Source organism: Echiichthys vipera, assembly GCF_963691815.1.
Source record: "Echiichthys vipera genome assembly, chromosome: 10".
Taxonomy (NCBI): domain Eukaryota; kingdom Metazoa; phylum Chordata; class Actinopteri; order Perciformes; family Trachinidae; genus Echiichthys; species Echiichthys vipera.
In genome coordinates, this window is record NC_139835.1 from 24,879,960 (window position 1) to 24,898,665 (window position 18,706).

Here is an 18,706-nt window from a genome sequence, read left to right on the forward strand (position 1 = left end):
CTGAACGCTCGCGTTGGTTGAAAATGCAGTCACATTCTCTTGTTTTAAAAGGAAATTCTTGTTATATATACGCACTTGCATGCATGATATTATGGTAAAAGACTGCAGATGTATGTTAGACATCTAAATAAAGAAACCGCTTTGTTTGTTTTGTAATGGAGTGCAGATCTTGTTAGTCCTAGGATTATAAGCATTAGGTGATTAGTACATTTTTAAGTGTGTTTGTTTTGTTCACCCATGACCAACAAACCGCCTCATTAACGACTTTATTGGTTCCAGCTTTATAGTTATATATTAGAATATTATAGATCCAAGACCAAACTGACAGAGGGGTCGGGACTCAGCTCCACTCACGTTAGCCTAAACTCTGACAGCATCTAGAACCGGTTTCCACACTCACCTTTTAAAAACACAATCTTGAACCCCACAAACTAATTTAGTTAGTTAATGACATACTAGGTTATTGCTGCGGGTAGTTAGTCAGACATGCTAACGTTTGCAGTTTATTTTACAGCAGATTCACACAGTTAAAACATTACTTCCATGTTTTTTCTTATGTAGAGTATCTCTCATACTGCTACTGCAACATGGGGAGAAATTGAAAGCTGGAAAGACCTAGAGTGCCTAGTTATGGTTACAAAGCTATGATTGGACAATCCCTGTGGTGACGATGATGTGGCGGTTTTGCGAACAGTTCATTTAATCTGAATAACAGGCAGTTGTTGGAAATGAGCAAAAAAGTCAGGGGAAGGAACTTTAACTACATTTTCACTATCTAAAATGACTGTGTGTTGTTTTAATTGATATATGATTGAAGTTGAAGTCAAATTGAAGTTAATTTCCTTGTTTTTCTCTGCAGCTAACCATCTTCAATCCAGTAACAATAAAACTGAGTCCTGGTGAGTTCCCTTTATAGGTTATTCTCTACATTCAGTAAATAAAGTTGATAACAGCATGTTGACAACACTGCGTATGTGTGTATTTGCTTCTGTGTGTACGTCAATGTGTAGTTTTGGTCTTGCGGCGGATCAGAAGAGGAGTCAGTATAAAGAGAGAGCAAGAAGTATGAACTCCACAGGATCAGGGAAGAGCAGCACTGTGTCCAGGTCAGTTCACCGCGTCAGTCTTCGGTCAGACTCATGGAGGTTTGTGCAGGAAGTAACACCGGTAGAGAGCAGCGGAGACACAGAGGGCTGTTATTAAACTTCAAACCAATTAAATTACACTACAGAGAGCTTGTTAGTACTCAACCAAAAGACTAACCAGAGGTGTTGTTTTCGAGGCGCATGCCTACATGTTGAGCAATGGTTCCTAACTAAGGGGTCCGAAGATGAAATCTGATTGGGAGCAAATCATTTTTCAGTTGCCAGAGAGTACGATTATTCTTTGATGATACGAACGAATACTTTCCATTTGTTTGGTTCCATTTTTTCTTTTAAATTAAACTATCCAAACAGGACAAACACAGTTGTAAACTGTAATTTTTTTAATGAAATCAAACGCCATTCCTTTTTGTGTACTTGCATTCAGAAACTACCTCTCTATATATTAGTTGTATTGTTTGTGGCAGGTCTGCCATCTGCACGAGGGATTCACAGGAAACGATTTTGGATATAATGAAGCATTACTATTTGTCATTTTATAACATTGATATCAGCTTCACTGTTTACTGTTCATTCTCCCACAATCCTACCAAAGCTCCGTTAAGTTACTGCTGATGCTGAGACTATTCCTATTGCTGCTGCTTCACATTAAAAGCCTTGTAAAGCACTGGCAAAATGGGCTTTCACTGTGAAGCAATCACAGGAAACATGTATTTGAAAACATATTGTTATGTAATATTATGTCAAGTTTTGAGAAGATATGACATCCTGTATGTCATTGTTGGTTTGTTTTAAACGCTTAATTAAAAATCAAAATTGTTATGGGCCTTAACTAAAGTTTTTCTCTTTATCATGCACAAGAGAAATACTGCCTACTGTTCACTTCCATTCTGTGCGAGCGAAGGGGCGAATTAAATTTTTTCCTTGGCGTTGCAAAGCAAGTTCGCGTGGAGTTCAACTTTGGCAAACTTCGACCAGTGCGAAATATATATATAATACAGGAGATGTTCTGCGTATGTGTGACTTTACCCCAAAGACGTGAAGAAGACTTTTCTCAGAGCTCCTCTCACTGAAATTTGACTGGTTTGAATTATAATAACAGCTCACAGTATCACTGCTCTGTCAGAAAGTCGGGAGGTTAAACTTTCTTTCCATCGCTGCAGGTGGGCTCAATAAACCAATGAATTAAGTGTGTTATTGTCTGAGGTGCATCATCAGGATTTACTGTTGAACTAAGTGTCTGTGGTGCAAAGCCTATTTGGAAGGTTGATTTATTATTGGTGATGGATGAGTGGTGATGAAATCAGAGCAGGGGGCTGATGGTGTCAGGGTTTTGGGAAGCGCTCCAGCAGTTGGAGGTGAATGGTGTATTGTGTGTGTAATGGTTCATAGTGGTCTGTCCATCCTCTGATGTGTGTTGTTGACTCAAGGTTTGAGAGACTCCTGGGCTGTGTTCAGTGTGGCCGATCTTTGCAGCCGGTTGAAGGATTTACAGGTTTCTGGGTGTCAGGAAGACTTGCACTATTTTGGCAGGGCAGAATGCAAACCCAGGTTTTCTACATCAGACAGTCCCTCCAGGAATCTGTGAATGAATGCAAATACCAAAACCAATTCCTGCAATTTGAGATAACCCTTAATATGTTTGTTGACATTAATCACAATCTTGCAATTTTGTTTTAAACAGTCACAAAATTTAAAACTCAAAGAATGTTCACCAATTTCACAATGCGAAAATAATCTTTACCCATTTCTAGTAACTATAATGGGGAGGACTTTGTTTTCCTGGAACACTTTACCCCAAGGCTGTGTGTTATGGCCTAGTTTCTCCTGTTAACTATCTAATGCCTATAATGAAGAATTTATGTATGGCCATAAAAAGCCCATAAACACGACATTCCTCAGAACTCTTCTCTCCCTGGAACCTTTTAAACTTTCTGCTTCACGCAACTGTACACATCACAACGCAGTGAAATTCAATCTCTGCATTTAACTCATCCTACGCATTGGGAGAAGTGGGCTGCCGTGAAGCACCTGGGGAGCAACTCCGAGTTCAGTGGGTTTTATTTTTCATTTTTTACAAATGACTAGCACCTGTTTAACAATGCAGCAACTTATGATAATGGCTGTAGGTTTTTGGAAAAGCTGCTGCAAAATGAGTCCCAATTGGGTCATTTGGGGCCCCAATAGTCACAAAACAACTTTGCAAGTTTCCTGGAGGGGCTGATCCTATGGTCAGGTTTCTGTTGGTCTCTACGTCCTCTAGGTGGGAGTGTTGAGGAGCTGGGGGAGGGGGCCAGCGTTTTTGCGATTTCCAGAGAGGCTGAGCCATTAACTAAACTACCTCACTAACAGACTAACCCACTAACAGAAAGCTGTGTGTGACTTACTAACTGGCTGTCTGTGTTTTCGTAGTGTTTCAGAGGTGTTGGAGCAGTCGGAGGCGCAACCAGAGGAGACCCTCCTCACCCTGCGGTTAGATTGACTAAACTAACCAGCAGACTAACTCACCAGCTAACTGACAAACCGACCGACTGACTCGCCGACTAAGTGACTGACTGTCTGTGTGTGTGTCCACAGTGTGTCAGAGCTGCTGGACCTGTACGAGGAGGACCCCGAGGAAATCCTCTTAAATCTTGGCTTTGGTCGAGAGGAACCTGACCTCTCCTCGAAGGTTCCTGCCAGGTTCTTCAACAACTCCTCTATAGCGCGAGGCATCGACATTAAGGTACTGAAGACAGCAGCGTGTTAACACTGGAAACAACATGTTGAGTGGCTTGGTTTAAAAGGAGGTGGAGGATTGAGCACGGGTCAGTTAACCCTGGTCCGACCCTGGTCATTGGTGTGAAAGACATACTCCTTCGCTACCGCGCAGTTCCACCCAATTTAAAAATCCAAACTAAATTTAGTCTGAGAACTCTTCATTGTGGGGTCAGAGGAAAATTCAGGGGATTATTATGATGAAAGTCATTTGGATTCCTCCCCTCTGGAGTATAGACATCTCTACAAAATCTTTGCAATCCATTGTTTAGATATTTCAGTTCGGACTTTGGACTAAAGTGGCACCAAACTCCTTTCAAAAATCTTTCTGTTTAGTTTTGCCGAGCGGTGTCATTCGGGATTAACTCCACCATTAATCACTGTTACTGTTTAATAATGACATCACTTCCTGTGGTTCACCTGCAGGTCTACCTGGGAGCTCAGATGCAGCGCATGGAAGTGGAGAACCCCAACTACGCTCTGACTAGTATGTACCCCCGTACTGCCTCCAGAGGTTATGACTGTTTATGACAGTGTAACTGCGTCCTCAACAGTATGTTCTGCTGGAAGGCAACAACAGCTCCTTACTGCAGACGGAGGGTTAACCGCATGAGTGTTAGAAGGTTCATGTCCTGAAACTGTAGACAGAGGAAGTGAAGCTCAAAGAGTGTGAGTGTGTTGAGTGTGTTGAGTGTGTTGAGTGTGTTGAGTGTGTTGAGTGTGTTGAGTGTGTGTGTGTGTGTGTGTGTGTATCGTTATGGTGTTTTGTGGGGTCCTTCAGCTCTTTTAGCTGTTCTGCCAACTGCCTGGACAGCACAGCCAGCAAAGACAAAGATCTGTTTTTCCCAGACACACACACACACACACAGACACAGACCTGCTCTGCTAACATCCTGGCCTCTTTTTGTTTTCAAACTCATGTTTGCATGAAGGTACTGGCCTAATTGAACACACACACACGAGCACACTAACACACACGAACACACACGAACACACTCAAACACACACGACCACACACGAACACACACACACACACACACACACACACACACACACACACACACACACACACACACACACACACACACACACACACACACACAGCTGATTCTCTTCTTCTTGACAGTTTAACTGTCTTGGTGCTGTAAAAAAAAAAAGAAGGCTAAACTGAAGATCCTTTGTGTGTGACACGATGAATCACTCCATAGATGAATGTACGATAGGTCTACAAAAGTTTGATTTGACAGTTCGATGGGTGTCTTGGCCAGTTTGAAACTCATTACACTGGTCACAGCTTGTTTGAAGAGACAGTAATAGGTGTCATTTAGTCGATCAGTCTAAACATTTGCACTTCGATGTGGACTTTAGTTTGTGCCGTCGATCATTTGGTCTGTGGTTTCTATGTTCAGTGCAGCAGATTTACATTTTTTTTACATTTGGCACCAATTATGTCAATCTTAAACCGTGTTTCCATCAAACACTTTCATTATAGTACCTTTAGAACCGTACGTAAGGCATATGGACATGTACATAAACACTAGATCTGATTTGCATTTCCACTGCAGATAGTACTCTTAACTGTAATTAAGCGCTGGTAAAAGCCATGGACAGAGAAGCATTGAAAAACAAACTGAAAAACCTTTTCATTCCTCAGTGCTCCATCCAGCTCTCGCTGTATTTCTTCTTCACAGAAGATGCAGAGGGACGTCTGCACCAATCAGTGGGCTGCAGTGTTTCAAGCTCCACCTTTTTAGTATCAGATCAGTGTGCGACGTACATCAACAAAGGGGAAATGAAAAACAGGACGTAATAGTTCTATTGGTACCATTCACAACTTTTGACTATGGAAAAACAACTTTTACCAGACGGCTCGGTGGAAACGAGGCTTTACTGACCTTATGAGGGCCGCCACTTTTTTTTAGAGTTAGGGCATGTTCTTGCCAAAATCCTGTGTGCGGATTCATTCTTTGAGTATTTTCTCTTGTTATCTGCAGATAACAACTGAATGAGTCACCATCTGTTTGGTCTCATGCACAATGAAGCGCAATGAACTGAGTCGGGAGGAGAGAAGAGGGCCAACATTTAGTCTGACGGGCAGAAATCCAACTCATGATGACGAGAAACCGGTGAACAAGAGCACATTTAAAAGCCCACTGTGAAAAAGTGGCAGAGCTCAAGAAACGCTTGTTCACTGTCAGACAGCTTCTTCACTGTAGCACTCAATTAATGTCCATCAATTAAACACACTGTGAAAGAATGTTCAGCTTTGGCACCTGCAGGACACAAGCAGGGTTAGTACGGGTGCTGGTTTCATAAAGTGCTTGAAACTTCTTAAAATGTATGTTATATGATAATGACATAAATGAGTTAACACAGAGAAAAGAAGCATTTTCTGACATTATTGCATGAAAAATTACTTTTGATGAGTAACGGATTGTCTAAATAGTTTGTGATTATATTTCTGTTGCTGTCTCAAAACATCATATTGGTTGTTTATAGGTCAAAAACATCTAATTTAATGTGATGAATAAGTGCAACACTAAGTATACTAAATACTGAGTATTGTACTGTATAAAAATATGTAGTTTACCACAGCGTTAAGGTGCTGGAAAAGCATGAAAATGCACCTTGAAATGCTTGCAATGTGACTTTGGAAAAGGTGAATTAACCCTGCACAAGTCATTCAAGGGTGTTTTTAAACTTCCTGTTTGGTTTCAGTTGTAACAAAGTCTGCGTGTGTGTTTGCTTGTTTGGTTCAGTTTGTTTGGGCTGGTGTGGAAGCTGTCAGTCGATCTCTGGTGCAAACTAAACAAATGGGCTAAGACCGCCTTAAAAGAAGGAATCTCTGGCGTGGTTTGTAAGTGGTGTGAAAGCGAAGCAGAGCTGGCGTATTCACATTATTGCTGAAAAACAGTTGCAGCCCTGACTATTTTCATAATTGGCAAGCTCTGTGGCACCAGAGAACATTAACACGCACAGAAGAAGCATTGAAATTCTGCGTGATTTCTTCCCGATTAAGCCTGATGTAGTAAATGTTTGATTTAAAAGTAACTGCAAACTAACGTTATGAAAAAGATGTAGTGATCTGTGTCACTGCAGCTTTTTCAGGACCTGTTTTTTAGGTGAACTGCTCCTTTAACAGTCTGTGGTTCCTGGAAGCTTTATTTCTTTTCCAGAACATTCTCATACTGTTCCTTCGGTTCCCCAGCTCCCAGACACTTCCGTGTGTGTGTGTGGGGTGTGCGTGTGTGTGTGTGTGCATGTGTGTGTGTGGTTGTTGTTGTTTGTTATGTAAGCTCTGTTCTCACCATCAGAAAGAATCTCCTGGGACAAAGAGAGAAAAAATAGGGAGTCCGTGTCATTTTCTCTTATTCCTCACTTCCTGTTGTAGGATTCTTAGAGTGAGCGTTCGTGCTGAGTCAGCAGTCAGCAGGAAACAGACTCACACAGCATTACTATCATGACACACAGCTGCTTGAATGAGAGGTTCATGTTCTGTAGTTGTGTCCAGATGTGACACTCAACTGTATGACGGACTGGTTCGTAGCTTGGACACAATCATGTGGTTACTGTGTTTTAACTTCAAGGTTTTGTTATTTATTTATATAAGTAAAATCCATAAATCCATTGCAATTTTGCACTAGAATAACAGTTTGCATTGCACTAGAATAGATGTACACATTGCACTGGTGTGAATGTAGTTATTGCACTAGAGTAAATTAAGTCTTTTTTTTTTAGTTACGGCCATTTTCTCCCTCCCAGTGAAGAAGTTTCCGTCCATCTGAGATTAAATAAGAGTGATTTTTTGGGAGATTTTCACATGGCAACAGTGATATAACCAAACCCCCCCCCCCCCCACCAATGAAACCAACCACATGCTTTTTCGAGGTCAGGATGGGATCAGAGGTGAGACAGTAAAAGCGGGCCAGTGATATGTATTTCAGGCGATCCCATTAGAGCGAGTTATGTGGCGTTTACGGGGCGACAGACAAAAGACAGAAGTCGGTGTTTCATAACAGACTGACAAGTATTTAGACAGCGAGGGATGGAGGGATAGAGGGGAGGAGGGACGAGTGCGGAAGGAAGGAAAGTATGCAAGTCATCATCCTGTTAGAGACGAGACTGACAGCTCAACTTACACAACCACATAAGAGGAGGGAGGAGTGGCTCTGACGTCTGTGTCCAGTCCCAACATGAAGCTTTTTTGCTAATTAGTCTTTTACTGTAAGTAGTTATTGAATCACAAAGTCTTATTTTTGTTAAACAAGTGTAAGAATCAGCAAATGGGATGGCTGGTATTTCTATTTTCAAGAATAAAATGTGTTTTTTCTTTTTTTTGTTAGAGCTGTGATTCATTTACAACCAAAGAAAATAAGTTTTGGACGCTATAAATAAATCAAATAAAATTGCAGAAATAATTGCAGAGCACTAGATCGTGCATAGGGAGTACTTTTGGACACAAAGTTTGTCTTGTTTGAAGTGGCTGACACCACCTAATTGGATTGAGTGGAGTTTATTCTGGCCTGAAGAAAAATAAGTGTTCTCTGTCTTCATGAGGCTAAAGATGAAACTCAATGACCTCGAAGGATGGATGTCTTTTGTGGAGGGAGTGCTTTAAAAACACGCACGGAGACACCAGGAAACATCCAACTAGCAGAGATATTAACTGGCTCAGAGCAGGAAGAGTTCAGTTACTAAATTGCCTTCTACTGCCTGCCTACTTCTGTCTTTATTTTGACTTTGTGAAGCACTTTGTAACTTTATTTGTTTTGTTTCTTTCTCTTTCAGGTCGTTTCCGTCAGATCGAGGTCTTGACCACAGTAGCAAACGAGTTCTTCCAGCTCTATAGTCAAGTTTCTGGTAACCCTGTCCAACGCATCAGCTCCAAGGACCAAGGTAACCAGGGCAACCGCATATATCTATATATATCTATTTACTATAAACAAAACGTTGAGGGTATGTGATAAATATAGACTGCATTTTGTAAATGACAGTTGAATGGGACTTTGCTTTAATCATGTGATGACTTTCCAAAAGTTGAATCACTGAAGAAATGGATAATCAGTCATTTTGTTTTATATTATTTATTTTTTTTAATTCATAGTCTTAAGGCCTTTACACATTAGGGGTGTGATAGATAAATTATACAAAAATGTGAAATATTCATACTGATGTATGATGGGATGCGATTGGCCTGCCACATCGGCTCAACAGTTACGCAGTCTAGGGCTTTTATTGTGAAAGGTAAGAATTGAAGGAGTGGATCTGGTGTGCCTTTGTCACAGTTGAAAGGATTACAGTTTGAGAAGTTTGAATCGGATTTGGAGCTTCCGTGTTGTTGTTTTATTAATCCTCCTGCCTTTATTCAGGGTGAAAGATCTACCTTACTCCGGAAGAAAATATGTTGCTTTATGTGACGAAGAAAAGTTTGAAAAAAATATATACTGACGTGCGAGGCCTTTAGTCCTTACAGTAGATCAAAGGTCCACATGAATTTTTGTCACTTTTAGTCAATTTTTCCATCTTACTTTAGTTTTAATTTCGTAATTGTCAAAGAAAACCAGGAGCACTTTTTAGAGATGCACCAATGCATTGACTGAACATCGCTAACGGCCAGTGTTGACTATCTGCACATATGATGACACGAGTTTCATCAATTAGTCGCTGGCTAAATGTTGTGTGAAAAGGTTAAAAAGCATCGTTATCACTTTCAAGAAAGTTATACAGTTTGACAGGCTGTTTCTTATATTTGTATGATTTGACTTTGTGCTTATTCAAAGGTAGAGTGATAAAATGCTGAATGACTTAAATACTTTTGTCAACGATATTCAGTCGAAATGTAATGACACTATTTGTCTATTTCATCTAATTTTCTCTCACCATAACTCAAACTCACAAAGTTAGTTGACAGATGTATTCTGTCACAGTTTATGTTGACAAATCAAACATTTGAATGATTTGAATGATCATTTTTTATACTGATCTGCTGGTCTTGTAGGAGGAGGTGAAGGAGGTGAAGGTGAAGAGTCGTCTCCTTCTCCGAGGAGGACCGGCGCAGTTCGGAACGTCGCCAAACTCCTCAAGAAAACCATTAGCAAACACAACCTTTTTGCGGCCGCCTCTGGGTCGCCTGCAGCGCACTCGCCTAACCAACACACGCAGCAGAACGGACACACCACTACTGATCACACACACACCAACGGTCACGCGCCTGCCGGTCCAGAACAGGACGGCGGCAGTACCGATCCAGACCCTCAGGTGGAGACGATCAACCAGAAACACATGCGCAAGAAAGACAGCTGTTCCCTGGCAACGGTTACTGAGGAAACCAACGGGGATGGAGATGACAGGTACTGCTGGACAGATAGATAGCTAATGTTAGCTAGCTGATTTTTTAAACAAGTTTGCAGTTTTGGAAGAAGTACTCAGATCCTTTTAAATAAAACTACAACAGTGTACAAATACTGTACCTGAGTTCAGTAAGTACAAAAGTATTATCAACAACTTTTGAACATCTCATCTCCCATCAGCCCTGAAGAGAGCAGAACCGGACCTGCAGCCAATGGAGAGCATCAACCAGAGTCCGCTAACTCTCAGGCAACCGATCAGAGAACAGAGGAAGGAACCCAGGCGGTCAAAGAAGAAGAGGAGAAGAACTTGAGCTCAACCCCAGACAAAGCTCCTCCCACCCTGGCCCCGCTCCAGCTGGCTCAGCTTCGCACGGAAAACACCAACTCATTCGACATGGAGGAGGTACAATGTTCTCCTGGGTTCTCCTGGGTTCTTCAGTCTTGTTTCTGTGATCTCAGGACTCCTCCAACACAAGACGAGGTGTAATGTTCTCCCGGGTCACCATGTCAACACCGATGCCCTTTTTTTTTGTCATTTCTGATTCAAACACAATGACTACCCACATGCATTTTCCGATTAAGACACGTTGCATATGATGATATTATTCAGGAATTAGGAGAAGTCTTTGGACGTATATACAGAGCATTCTGAATATGCTTTTAAATCTGTGTTTTTACCGCTGTTTGTTTGCCTGTTTATGGCCAGAGCTGGTTTCAACACAAACCAAAGAATCAACAGTTTGCAAGGCTGGAGTAGAGATGCATGCTCGAAAGAAAAAAGCCCCACCTTTCTGGGCAGAAGGAGAAACACACAAACTTTTGAACATTATAAAAGACTTGGATATCCACAGGTTTTTTGATAAACGCAAACATCGCAACGCTGACCTTTTTAAGAAGTTGGTTGAAGGAATGAAAGAGAGAGAGGCTGTGTTAACACCGTCTAACAAGATCACCTAATTTCTTAGTTGGCTGCATGTAAACAGGAATATTAGTGGAATATTAATTTTCCTTAGCCATGTAAACAGCTTAGTAGGAATATTGTCTTTTTTGGGAATAGGACTTTTGTACATGAAACGTAATCACTGAGGCGTTTATGATCTCCTGGGTTGTCGAGTCCATTTTTCCACTCACACATTGACAAAATGATCCTTGTGTGTGTGTGTTGTATATGTACATCCGTGCCCCCCTGTGGTCATTAAAGACTAGTACTAACTCTAGCAGTCAAATTCATACAAAACTCCTCTGAGTAATCCGAACATACTTTGATTCACATCAGAAGTGAAACATCAGACATGTGAAAATGAACTGAACAAAAAAAGTTTTACAGTAGACCCCTTGTGGAATATACAGGAAGAAATCATCATTGTTTTTATTTATTGATTTATTGAGTTCATGACCCCAAATGCTATATTGAAACTCAGTGAAAATGATGAAAATTCACTGTTATGGGTAAAGGTAATAAGTTGACAATATATTTGTGATTTCTGTGATTTTGATCGGCTTCCTGTGGAGCTTACACTTGACGGGGAAAAAAAGAAAGCACTCAATTTTGTAGCGTTTGTCAGACTGCCAAGTCGCAAATGTCAAAAAATGCAGTGAAAACCAGAGTGGATTGACCTTTTCAATGGCTCATACCTGGTGCAGAGCCTGATGAAGGTCTATGTTGACCCAGTGTAAGTTTCTGTCCTTAACATTTTGCGTGTTGTTTCTCCTCTAGATTCAGAGTAACGAAGACGAGGCTTTGCCGCCCAAAGCTTCCAGAGCCACTGGTGAGTTCACATTCACTGTGTTCAACTTCTGACCTTAATGTTTGACTTTACTCCAATGTGCCCTGTGGTGTTTTCTCGTAAACGAACAAGCGTTTTGTTGACATTCTGTGTTACTCACCCAAAACTTATTGTGTGCATGTTTGAAGTCTAAAACATGTGTGGAAGGCATTTCCTTTCTTCATAAAACATTTGCAAAGAACATTTTTTTAACCTCTTCAACCCTACTTCTGTGTTAACTTCCTCATCGCCGTCTTCTTGCCTGTCTTTGTTGGCACATTGCTGCATTCCTGTCCAGTGTATCTACGAGAATTTATATCTGCAGCCTCTTTCTGTATGCAATAAAAATGTTTCCTGTGTCTCATTTCACTTACATCTCAGTGAGGACAGGCTATCCTATCTCTTAATGCTACAAGCTTAAATTATTCTACTCTGCCACCAGCTGGACAGACGGGGTACTGCAGGAATAACCATAATGTTTCATTGTCTTTGCCTCTCTCAGACCTGTTGAGGACAGTCAGTCAGCAGTCAGACAGCAGTGGTTTTGCTGAGGAGCCCTCCGCCGATTCCAACAGCTACCTCAAGGTCTGTTTGTGTGTTTTTGTGTCTCAGTTTAGAGCACCAACTTTGACCTTTGAGTTATTTGAGCTTACTCATATAATTCCAGTCAGAGCCTTATCTCACCAAGAGGAGGAACATCCCTGCAGATTAATCACACGTGGAAGAACATAGTTTAATGATGTGCAATGAAACGTTGTAAGGATGTCTGGAACATTTCTCTCTCTATGAAAAAAAAAGCAGAACCACTTCAGCTCCTGTAGATACTTAAATGTCTGCAGGGAGAAAGGTTCAGCTAATAAAATATGTCAGACACACATCAGATTCAGCAGTTAGGGCTCAAGCACACTTCTCATCTCATCTTATCTCATCTTCAATCGCTTATCCGGGGTCGGGTCGTGGGGGCAGCAGCTTTAGCAGGGGACCCCAAACTTCCCTTTCCCGGGCCACATTAACCAGCTTTAACTGGGGGTTCCCGAGGCGTTCCCAGGCCAGCGTTGAGAAATAATCTCTCCACCTAGTCCTGGGTCAAACTCACACTCCATCGTCCCCTCACTCGTGAACATGATCCCTAGGTACTTAAACTCCTTCACTTGGGGTAAGGACTCATTCCCTACCTGGAGTAAGCAATCCACCGGTTTCCTGCTGAGAGCCATGGCCTCAGATTTAGAGGTGCTGATCCTCATCCCAGCTGTTTCACACTCTGCTGCGAACCAATCCAGTGAGTGCTGAAGGTCACTGACCGACGACATCATCTGCAAAAAGCAGACGTAAGCACACATACATTTAAATGATAATACACGATAAAAAGAATTTCATAGTTACAGTAATGCAGATGTAACAACTTAATTTATAATAACCAGTCACTAGTAGTTACTAAAAAGCAGTAGTGGAAAGTAACCGAGTACATCTATGGTAGTTAAGTAACATACTTGTTCATTCATGGAGTATTTTAATTTTATGCTACTTACTCTGCGGCATTTCAGTAATTTTACACGTGCAAACATACAGTAGGCTACCAGTCAAAGGTAAATGAGAACAGCGTATCCAAGCTTTTGACTGGTGCTGCAGATCTTGTATTTATCTTCTCAAATCACCTAAAAACAACAGCAGTCGGCTACAATGAAAACACACAGACGTTCTGTGTAACAGCCATCAGCATCACACATCAGCTGGGATATACAAATAATGTCCAGGTGTGTACTTAACTTAACTTAATAACACATGCACCTATGCAGTCCCACTATGTTTTAAATACATTTGCATTTCACTCAAAGGTAAAACATTTTGTTTATGCTGCATTTTGCTGAACTTTTCACTTCCCTATTTATCGTGTTTCAGGCGATCCAGTATCTCATACGTAGGAGATAAAATTTTTGACCAACAATGCCTGAAAAAAAAAAGTTTTCACCTTGCCTTTTATGGCTTCCGTAACTAGTTACTTTTCAGAGGAACATTTTAAATAAAAACGTGATAAGCTTATCAAATTAGTGCATTGTTAAAAATTAAAGCAGTGTTGTGTTTTAGATTTGTTAGATGAGTTATATGTGATTTTCCACTAAACTTGTCAGCTGTTTTCATTTAGACAACTGTTTAAGTCTTCAAAAAAGATAAAATGATCCAATATTTCACCAAAAAGCAGAGATAAGAAAAAAAAGCATTAGTGTAGAAGAACGTTGTTTTTTCCTCTTCTCTCATTAATCGTCTCATGACCCCTCAGATTGATCTTGTGACCTTCCGTAGATTTGGAGCCGATGGATGAAACAACGAAACTGTATAAAAAGTTATTAAAAGTATCTCCATCTTGACCGGCTACAACAGTAAACTGCTGCTTAATCATGAATGCATCAGTAACAATATAATAATAATTTAACAATCTTATAATATATCAATCACAAGGGCCATTTTTCAACAAAATGAATACTTTTACTTCTGTGCTTTGACTTAAGGAGTTTGAATGCAGGACATTTACTTGTAATGGAGTCTTCTAACACTGTTTTGGTACTCTTATTGAATATAGGGATCTGACTTCTCCTTCCAGGTGCAGGAGAGCAGTGACAGCTGTGACAGCGAGACCACTGTGACATCACACCCTTCACTAGATGCGGCCACGCCCCTCGCAATGGACCAACCAGCATTCGTACTGCCAGACGGCCAAGAGGGAGAGGCGGGGCCTGGTGTTGCTGCTGAGGCTGATGGGAGGAGCAGTTCCAGGGAGGAAGACGACCATGATGGGAGATCAGAGCAGATTCCACAGTACACGGCCCACCACCTCCCCAGGAACAGGCCGATGGAAACACAGGAGGATGAGACCCGGGAGGAGCAAGCTGAGAGTGGGGACCGGACTGATCCAGAACTAGAACAAGAACAGGAGATTTCCCAGAGTATGCCTGCTTCAGAACAAGAACCACAACCAGAATTAGAACACACCCAGAATCAGTCTGCTGCAGAACAAGAACCACAACACAACCAGAACCAGACTGAGACCGTCACAGACACAGAACCACCCACAGAGGGAGTGGGTTCTGAGCACACTGCCCCAGAAGAACAAACATTTTTGGAGGATTCTGGTTCACTTTGTTTTCCTCCTGCTCCACCCTCTCCGGTTCTTAGTGCTCTGTACAGAGCCAAACAGCACCAACTGACCCGGGGTGTGCAGCGAGTCGACCCCCAGTCCGCTAATTCGGCCCAGATTCCAGGGAGAGGTCGAGGAAGACGTGGTATCCCTCTGCAGAGGTCCTCCTCCCTGCCCTCCTCACTTCTCTTGCCCTCCAGGGTCGTGTCCTCTGTCAGGATCCAGTTTGGGCAAGGCCAGGCGTCCTGCACGCAGCCCAAGTACTCCTTCAAATACGCCCAGGAGGCCGAAGGGGGTGATGAACAGGAAGAGGAGGAGGAGGAGGAAGAGGAAGGACAAACCAACTGTCTGTCTACTCTGATCATAAACCCCACCTCCTCGTCTGACTCTGTCAACCAACCACCAAGGCTTCCCACAGAAGCTGCCATCCCACCTAAACCCATCCCCCGTTACCTGCTGCGGTCAACCTGCTCCCTGCAGAGCTCCAGCCCTCCCCCTGATTGGTCACCAGGAGGCCGCTCCTGGACCACCCAGAGCGTCCCCGATCTCACCTCCAATCTGCAGCAGCCGGGACAGTTCCAACAGAACACGGGCGCCAACCAAAACCAGCAAAATTGGAATCAAGGGCAGATGATGTTCCGTTATCCTAATCCCAATCCCACATCTCAGTACGTTAACCCAAGCCCCAATCCAAGTCCCAGCCCGTACTCTTTCCCTCTGAACACTCCTCCACAGTACCCTTCTCCCCATCTCCATCCATGCGCCAGTCTTCCTAACCTCCCTCACCACCATCACATGAGCCACCATTCTAGTCTTGCCAGTCTCTACCAACACACAGCTCCCACAATCCCCCAGCACGCCAGCCTCTCCAACATGCATCAGCCCCCGACTTCCACTGCTCATCCTCATCACGTCAATCTGGGCAACATGCATCAGGGAACTCCAGCAATGCACCCCCAGGGCTACAGTCATCTATATAGTCATCAGTCACCTTACCATGCCACTCCTCACGGCTCGCAGTTTGCCTCATCCTACCTTGGTTACCATGGGTACAACATGAACCCACACCTGGCGTTCCACCACCCCGTCAATCAGTATCCGCTGTTTGCCCCAGAACACAGCCTCCACTCCGGGGTGGCTCCTCCAGCTCCAGGCTTCTTCCCAGGAATGGCATCAACACTCGGCCCGGGGCACAGCCTCCACCCGGGGCTCGCTCCTCATGCTTCTCCTAGTCCAGGACCGAGCCAGGGCCCGTCCAGCACTGAGATGCAGCTAAGGAGGGTCCTGCATGACATCAAAGGAACGGTTCAGAGTCTGAGCCAGGTTAGTCCTCTTCAGTCCCAGTCCCTTAAACTCTTGTCACTTTAGCTGAAGGCTGTTGTGGTTGTAGTCCTTCTATCTTTAAATGAAAACTACAGTGTAATTCTACTTTGGTTTAATTTAATGTTGTACCAATTTATTGGGACTAGCTCCTGACCAAAACATAGCTGGGCACATATTCCCTGTAAGGTGGCAATTTGTTGATTGGGAGAAAGGAGAAATAACATGTTAGTTAGTTAGTAAGTGTTAGGTGCTGGTAGGTGGATATATATTTTTTTAACCTTTGGACTGTTTCCCTATGTTTTCTGTCTTTAAAGTTAACTAGCCTCAGACTGTATCTTTATATTTAGCATATGGACATGAGCTTAGTATCAATCTTCTCGTATAACTTTCAGCAAGAAAGCGAATAAGCATATTTCACACGATATGTGATTTTCTGGGTTTCTCAGTTAAAAGAAAAATGTGTCGTTTGGCGACGTCACAGCATGGAAAGATGGGAGTTGTTGCCTTCACCACCATTGCTGTCTTCGCAGTTAGCTTCGCCTAGTTAGGATTCCTTCAATGCAAGGTTGCAAGGCTGCAAGCCGATCTGCTGCTCAGCTTGGTTCTCTGATAACTTAAGATCCAGATGTCCAGTGACTAAAATCCTTCTTCCAGTTTACATATAATCAAAGTTAAAAATCTACCAAGATCTAAAACGTGTATAGCTCCAACTTACCCTTTCGTCAGCTTGTCGTGTTCAACTTCCTATCATGACATCACTGTCCTCTCATCTAGAAACGAGCCGTCACTCCGGACCCATTCAGCGAGCACAGAGCTGCTGTGCCCAGCCACCAGGTACTGTCTTCCCTCATCACTACTTCAATATTTGTGGGTTAGCTTGAGAGTTAAATCCAGCAGGGATTCCCATCTTCTGCAGTTAAAGTCTTTTAAAACCTCATCATGTGCAACTCTTACTGGACTTCCATGACACAAACACTAAATCACGAGTACCCTTCTCTGTCTGCGTCATTACTAAGTCTGTCATTACTCTGTTTCACTCTCTCGCTCTCTGTGTCCAGCCTTTGGCAGAGTTTCAGCAGAAGAAGCAGAGTCTGAACTTGTTCCGCAGTCAGATGACGGACCTGGAGCTGTCAATCATCCGACAGCAGGCTCTGGTCTACAAACACCTGAGCCCTGCCGACAGGTGAGCAAACAAAGACACGTTGTACAGTAATCCGAACTGTGATGGTATGTAATACTAAACAAACCGGGTGTGTGTGTGTGTTTAAAGGATGGAGATGGAGCAACTTCAGGCTCTGAGGTCTGCGGTCAGAGAGGAACTTCAGCAGCTGGAACAGCAGCTGGAAGACCGACTGATGGATCTGACACATACAACAAAACACAGGGTACATACACACACAAAAGACACCGATTATGTGCTGTACACACCAGAGTATAGACGCATATATAGACGCAGCAAGGTTCTTTATTTTTTTACTCACACAACACACACTTCAAAGCATAAACACACAGTACCAAAGCGTATATTTACTATATATACATGCGTTTGTCTGGTCAGGAACCAGGTTGGTTGGTTGAGACAGCTGAGACAACTTATGTGATTTTAAACCGATAACCTTCATGTGCTGTGACCAACTCTCCTCCTCAGGATCTCCATAGAAGTGTTGACACTCTGTCGTCTGCCTCTGCGCTGAAAGCCATGGAGCCGGTCAGAGCACACACACACACACACACACACACACACACACACACACACACACACACACACACACACACACACACACACACACACAGACACACACACACGTTTCGTATATAGCTACTGATGCTAAAGTTTGTCTTGACTTACAAACTTCTCCTGTCCATCCAGGTGTCAGACCTCCTCAGAGAGCAGCTCTTCCTCCAATCAGAGCTCAGCTACGACGACCACGCCCCCTCCACGGACCCCTCCTCCCGATCCTCGAGTCCAGTCCGAGGAGGAGATGGTGAGCATAAACGAGGCGTCTACCGGGCATCAATTAACATAAACCCAGCCCCCCCTCCTCGACCCAACACACACACTGAGGAAGACGAGGAGGAGGAGGAGGGAGAGAGGGACAGAGGAGGAGGAGAAGTGTCAGAGGAGGAGGAGGGAGCAGCAGAAGGACTCAGTTCGGGGAACCTGCAGCAGCTCATCAGACAGGTAACAATCCATCAGCACTTTTACTTTACTAGTAAGAGTCAACTCTTAAGTTTATTACTGTCATTATGTACGACTAAGATGAGCAAATTGAT

General features: G+C 43.0%; 1 protein-coding gene across 2 annotated transcripts in view; it reads left to right on the forward strand.

The window, feature by feature from the left end:
• itprid2 (ITPR interacting domain containing 2) overlaps window positions 1-18,706 on the forward strand; it is a 35,196-nt gene that overhangs the window by 14,135 nt on the left and 2,355 nt on the right. The window contains exons 7-21 of one of the 2 annotated variants that reach the window (XM_083921268.1): window positions 860-899; window positions 1,011-1,106; window positions 3,681-3,828; window positions 4,287-4,347; window positions 8,649-8,756; window positions 9,859-10,210; window positions 10,391-10,613; window positions 11,928-11,979; window positions 12,479-12,561; window positions 14,576-16,432; window positions 17,207-17,266; window positions 17,491-17,615; window positions 17,703-17,817; window positions 18,081-18,140; window positions 18,303-18,614. In XM_083921268.1, the coding sequence (XP_083777394.1) occupies window positions 860-899; window positions 1,011-1,106; window positions 3,681-3,828; window positions 4,287-4,347; window positions 8,649-8,756; window positions 9,859-10,210; window positions 10,391-10,613; window positions 11,928-11,979; window positions 12,479-12,561; window positions 14,576-16,432; window positions 17,207-17,266; window positions 17,491-17,615; window positions 17,703-17,817; window positions 18,081-18,140; window positions 18,303-18,614 (3,692 nt within the window). The remainder of the gene's footprint in view (window positions 1-859; window positions 900-1,010; window positions 1,107-3,680; window positions 3,829-4,286; window positions 4,348-8,648; window positions 8,757-9,858; window positions 10,211-10,390; window positions 10,614-11,927; window positions 11,980-12,478; window positions 12,562-14,575; window positions 16,433-17,206; window positions 17,267-17,490; window positions 17,616-17,702; window positions 17,818-18,080; window positions 18,141-18,302; window positions 18,615-18,706) is intronic. The other variant, XM_083921269.1, reaches the window with a different exon arrangement.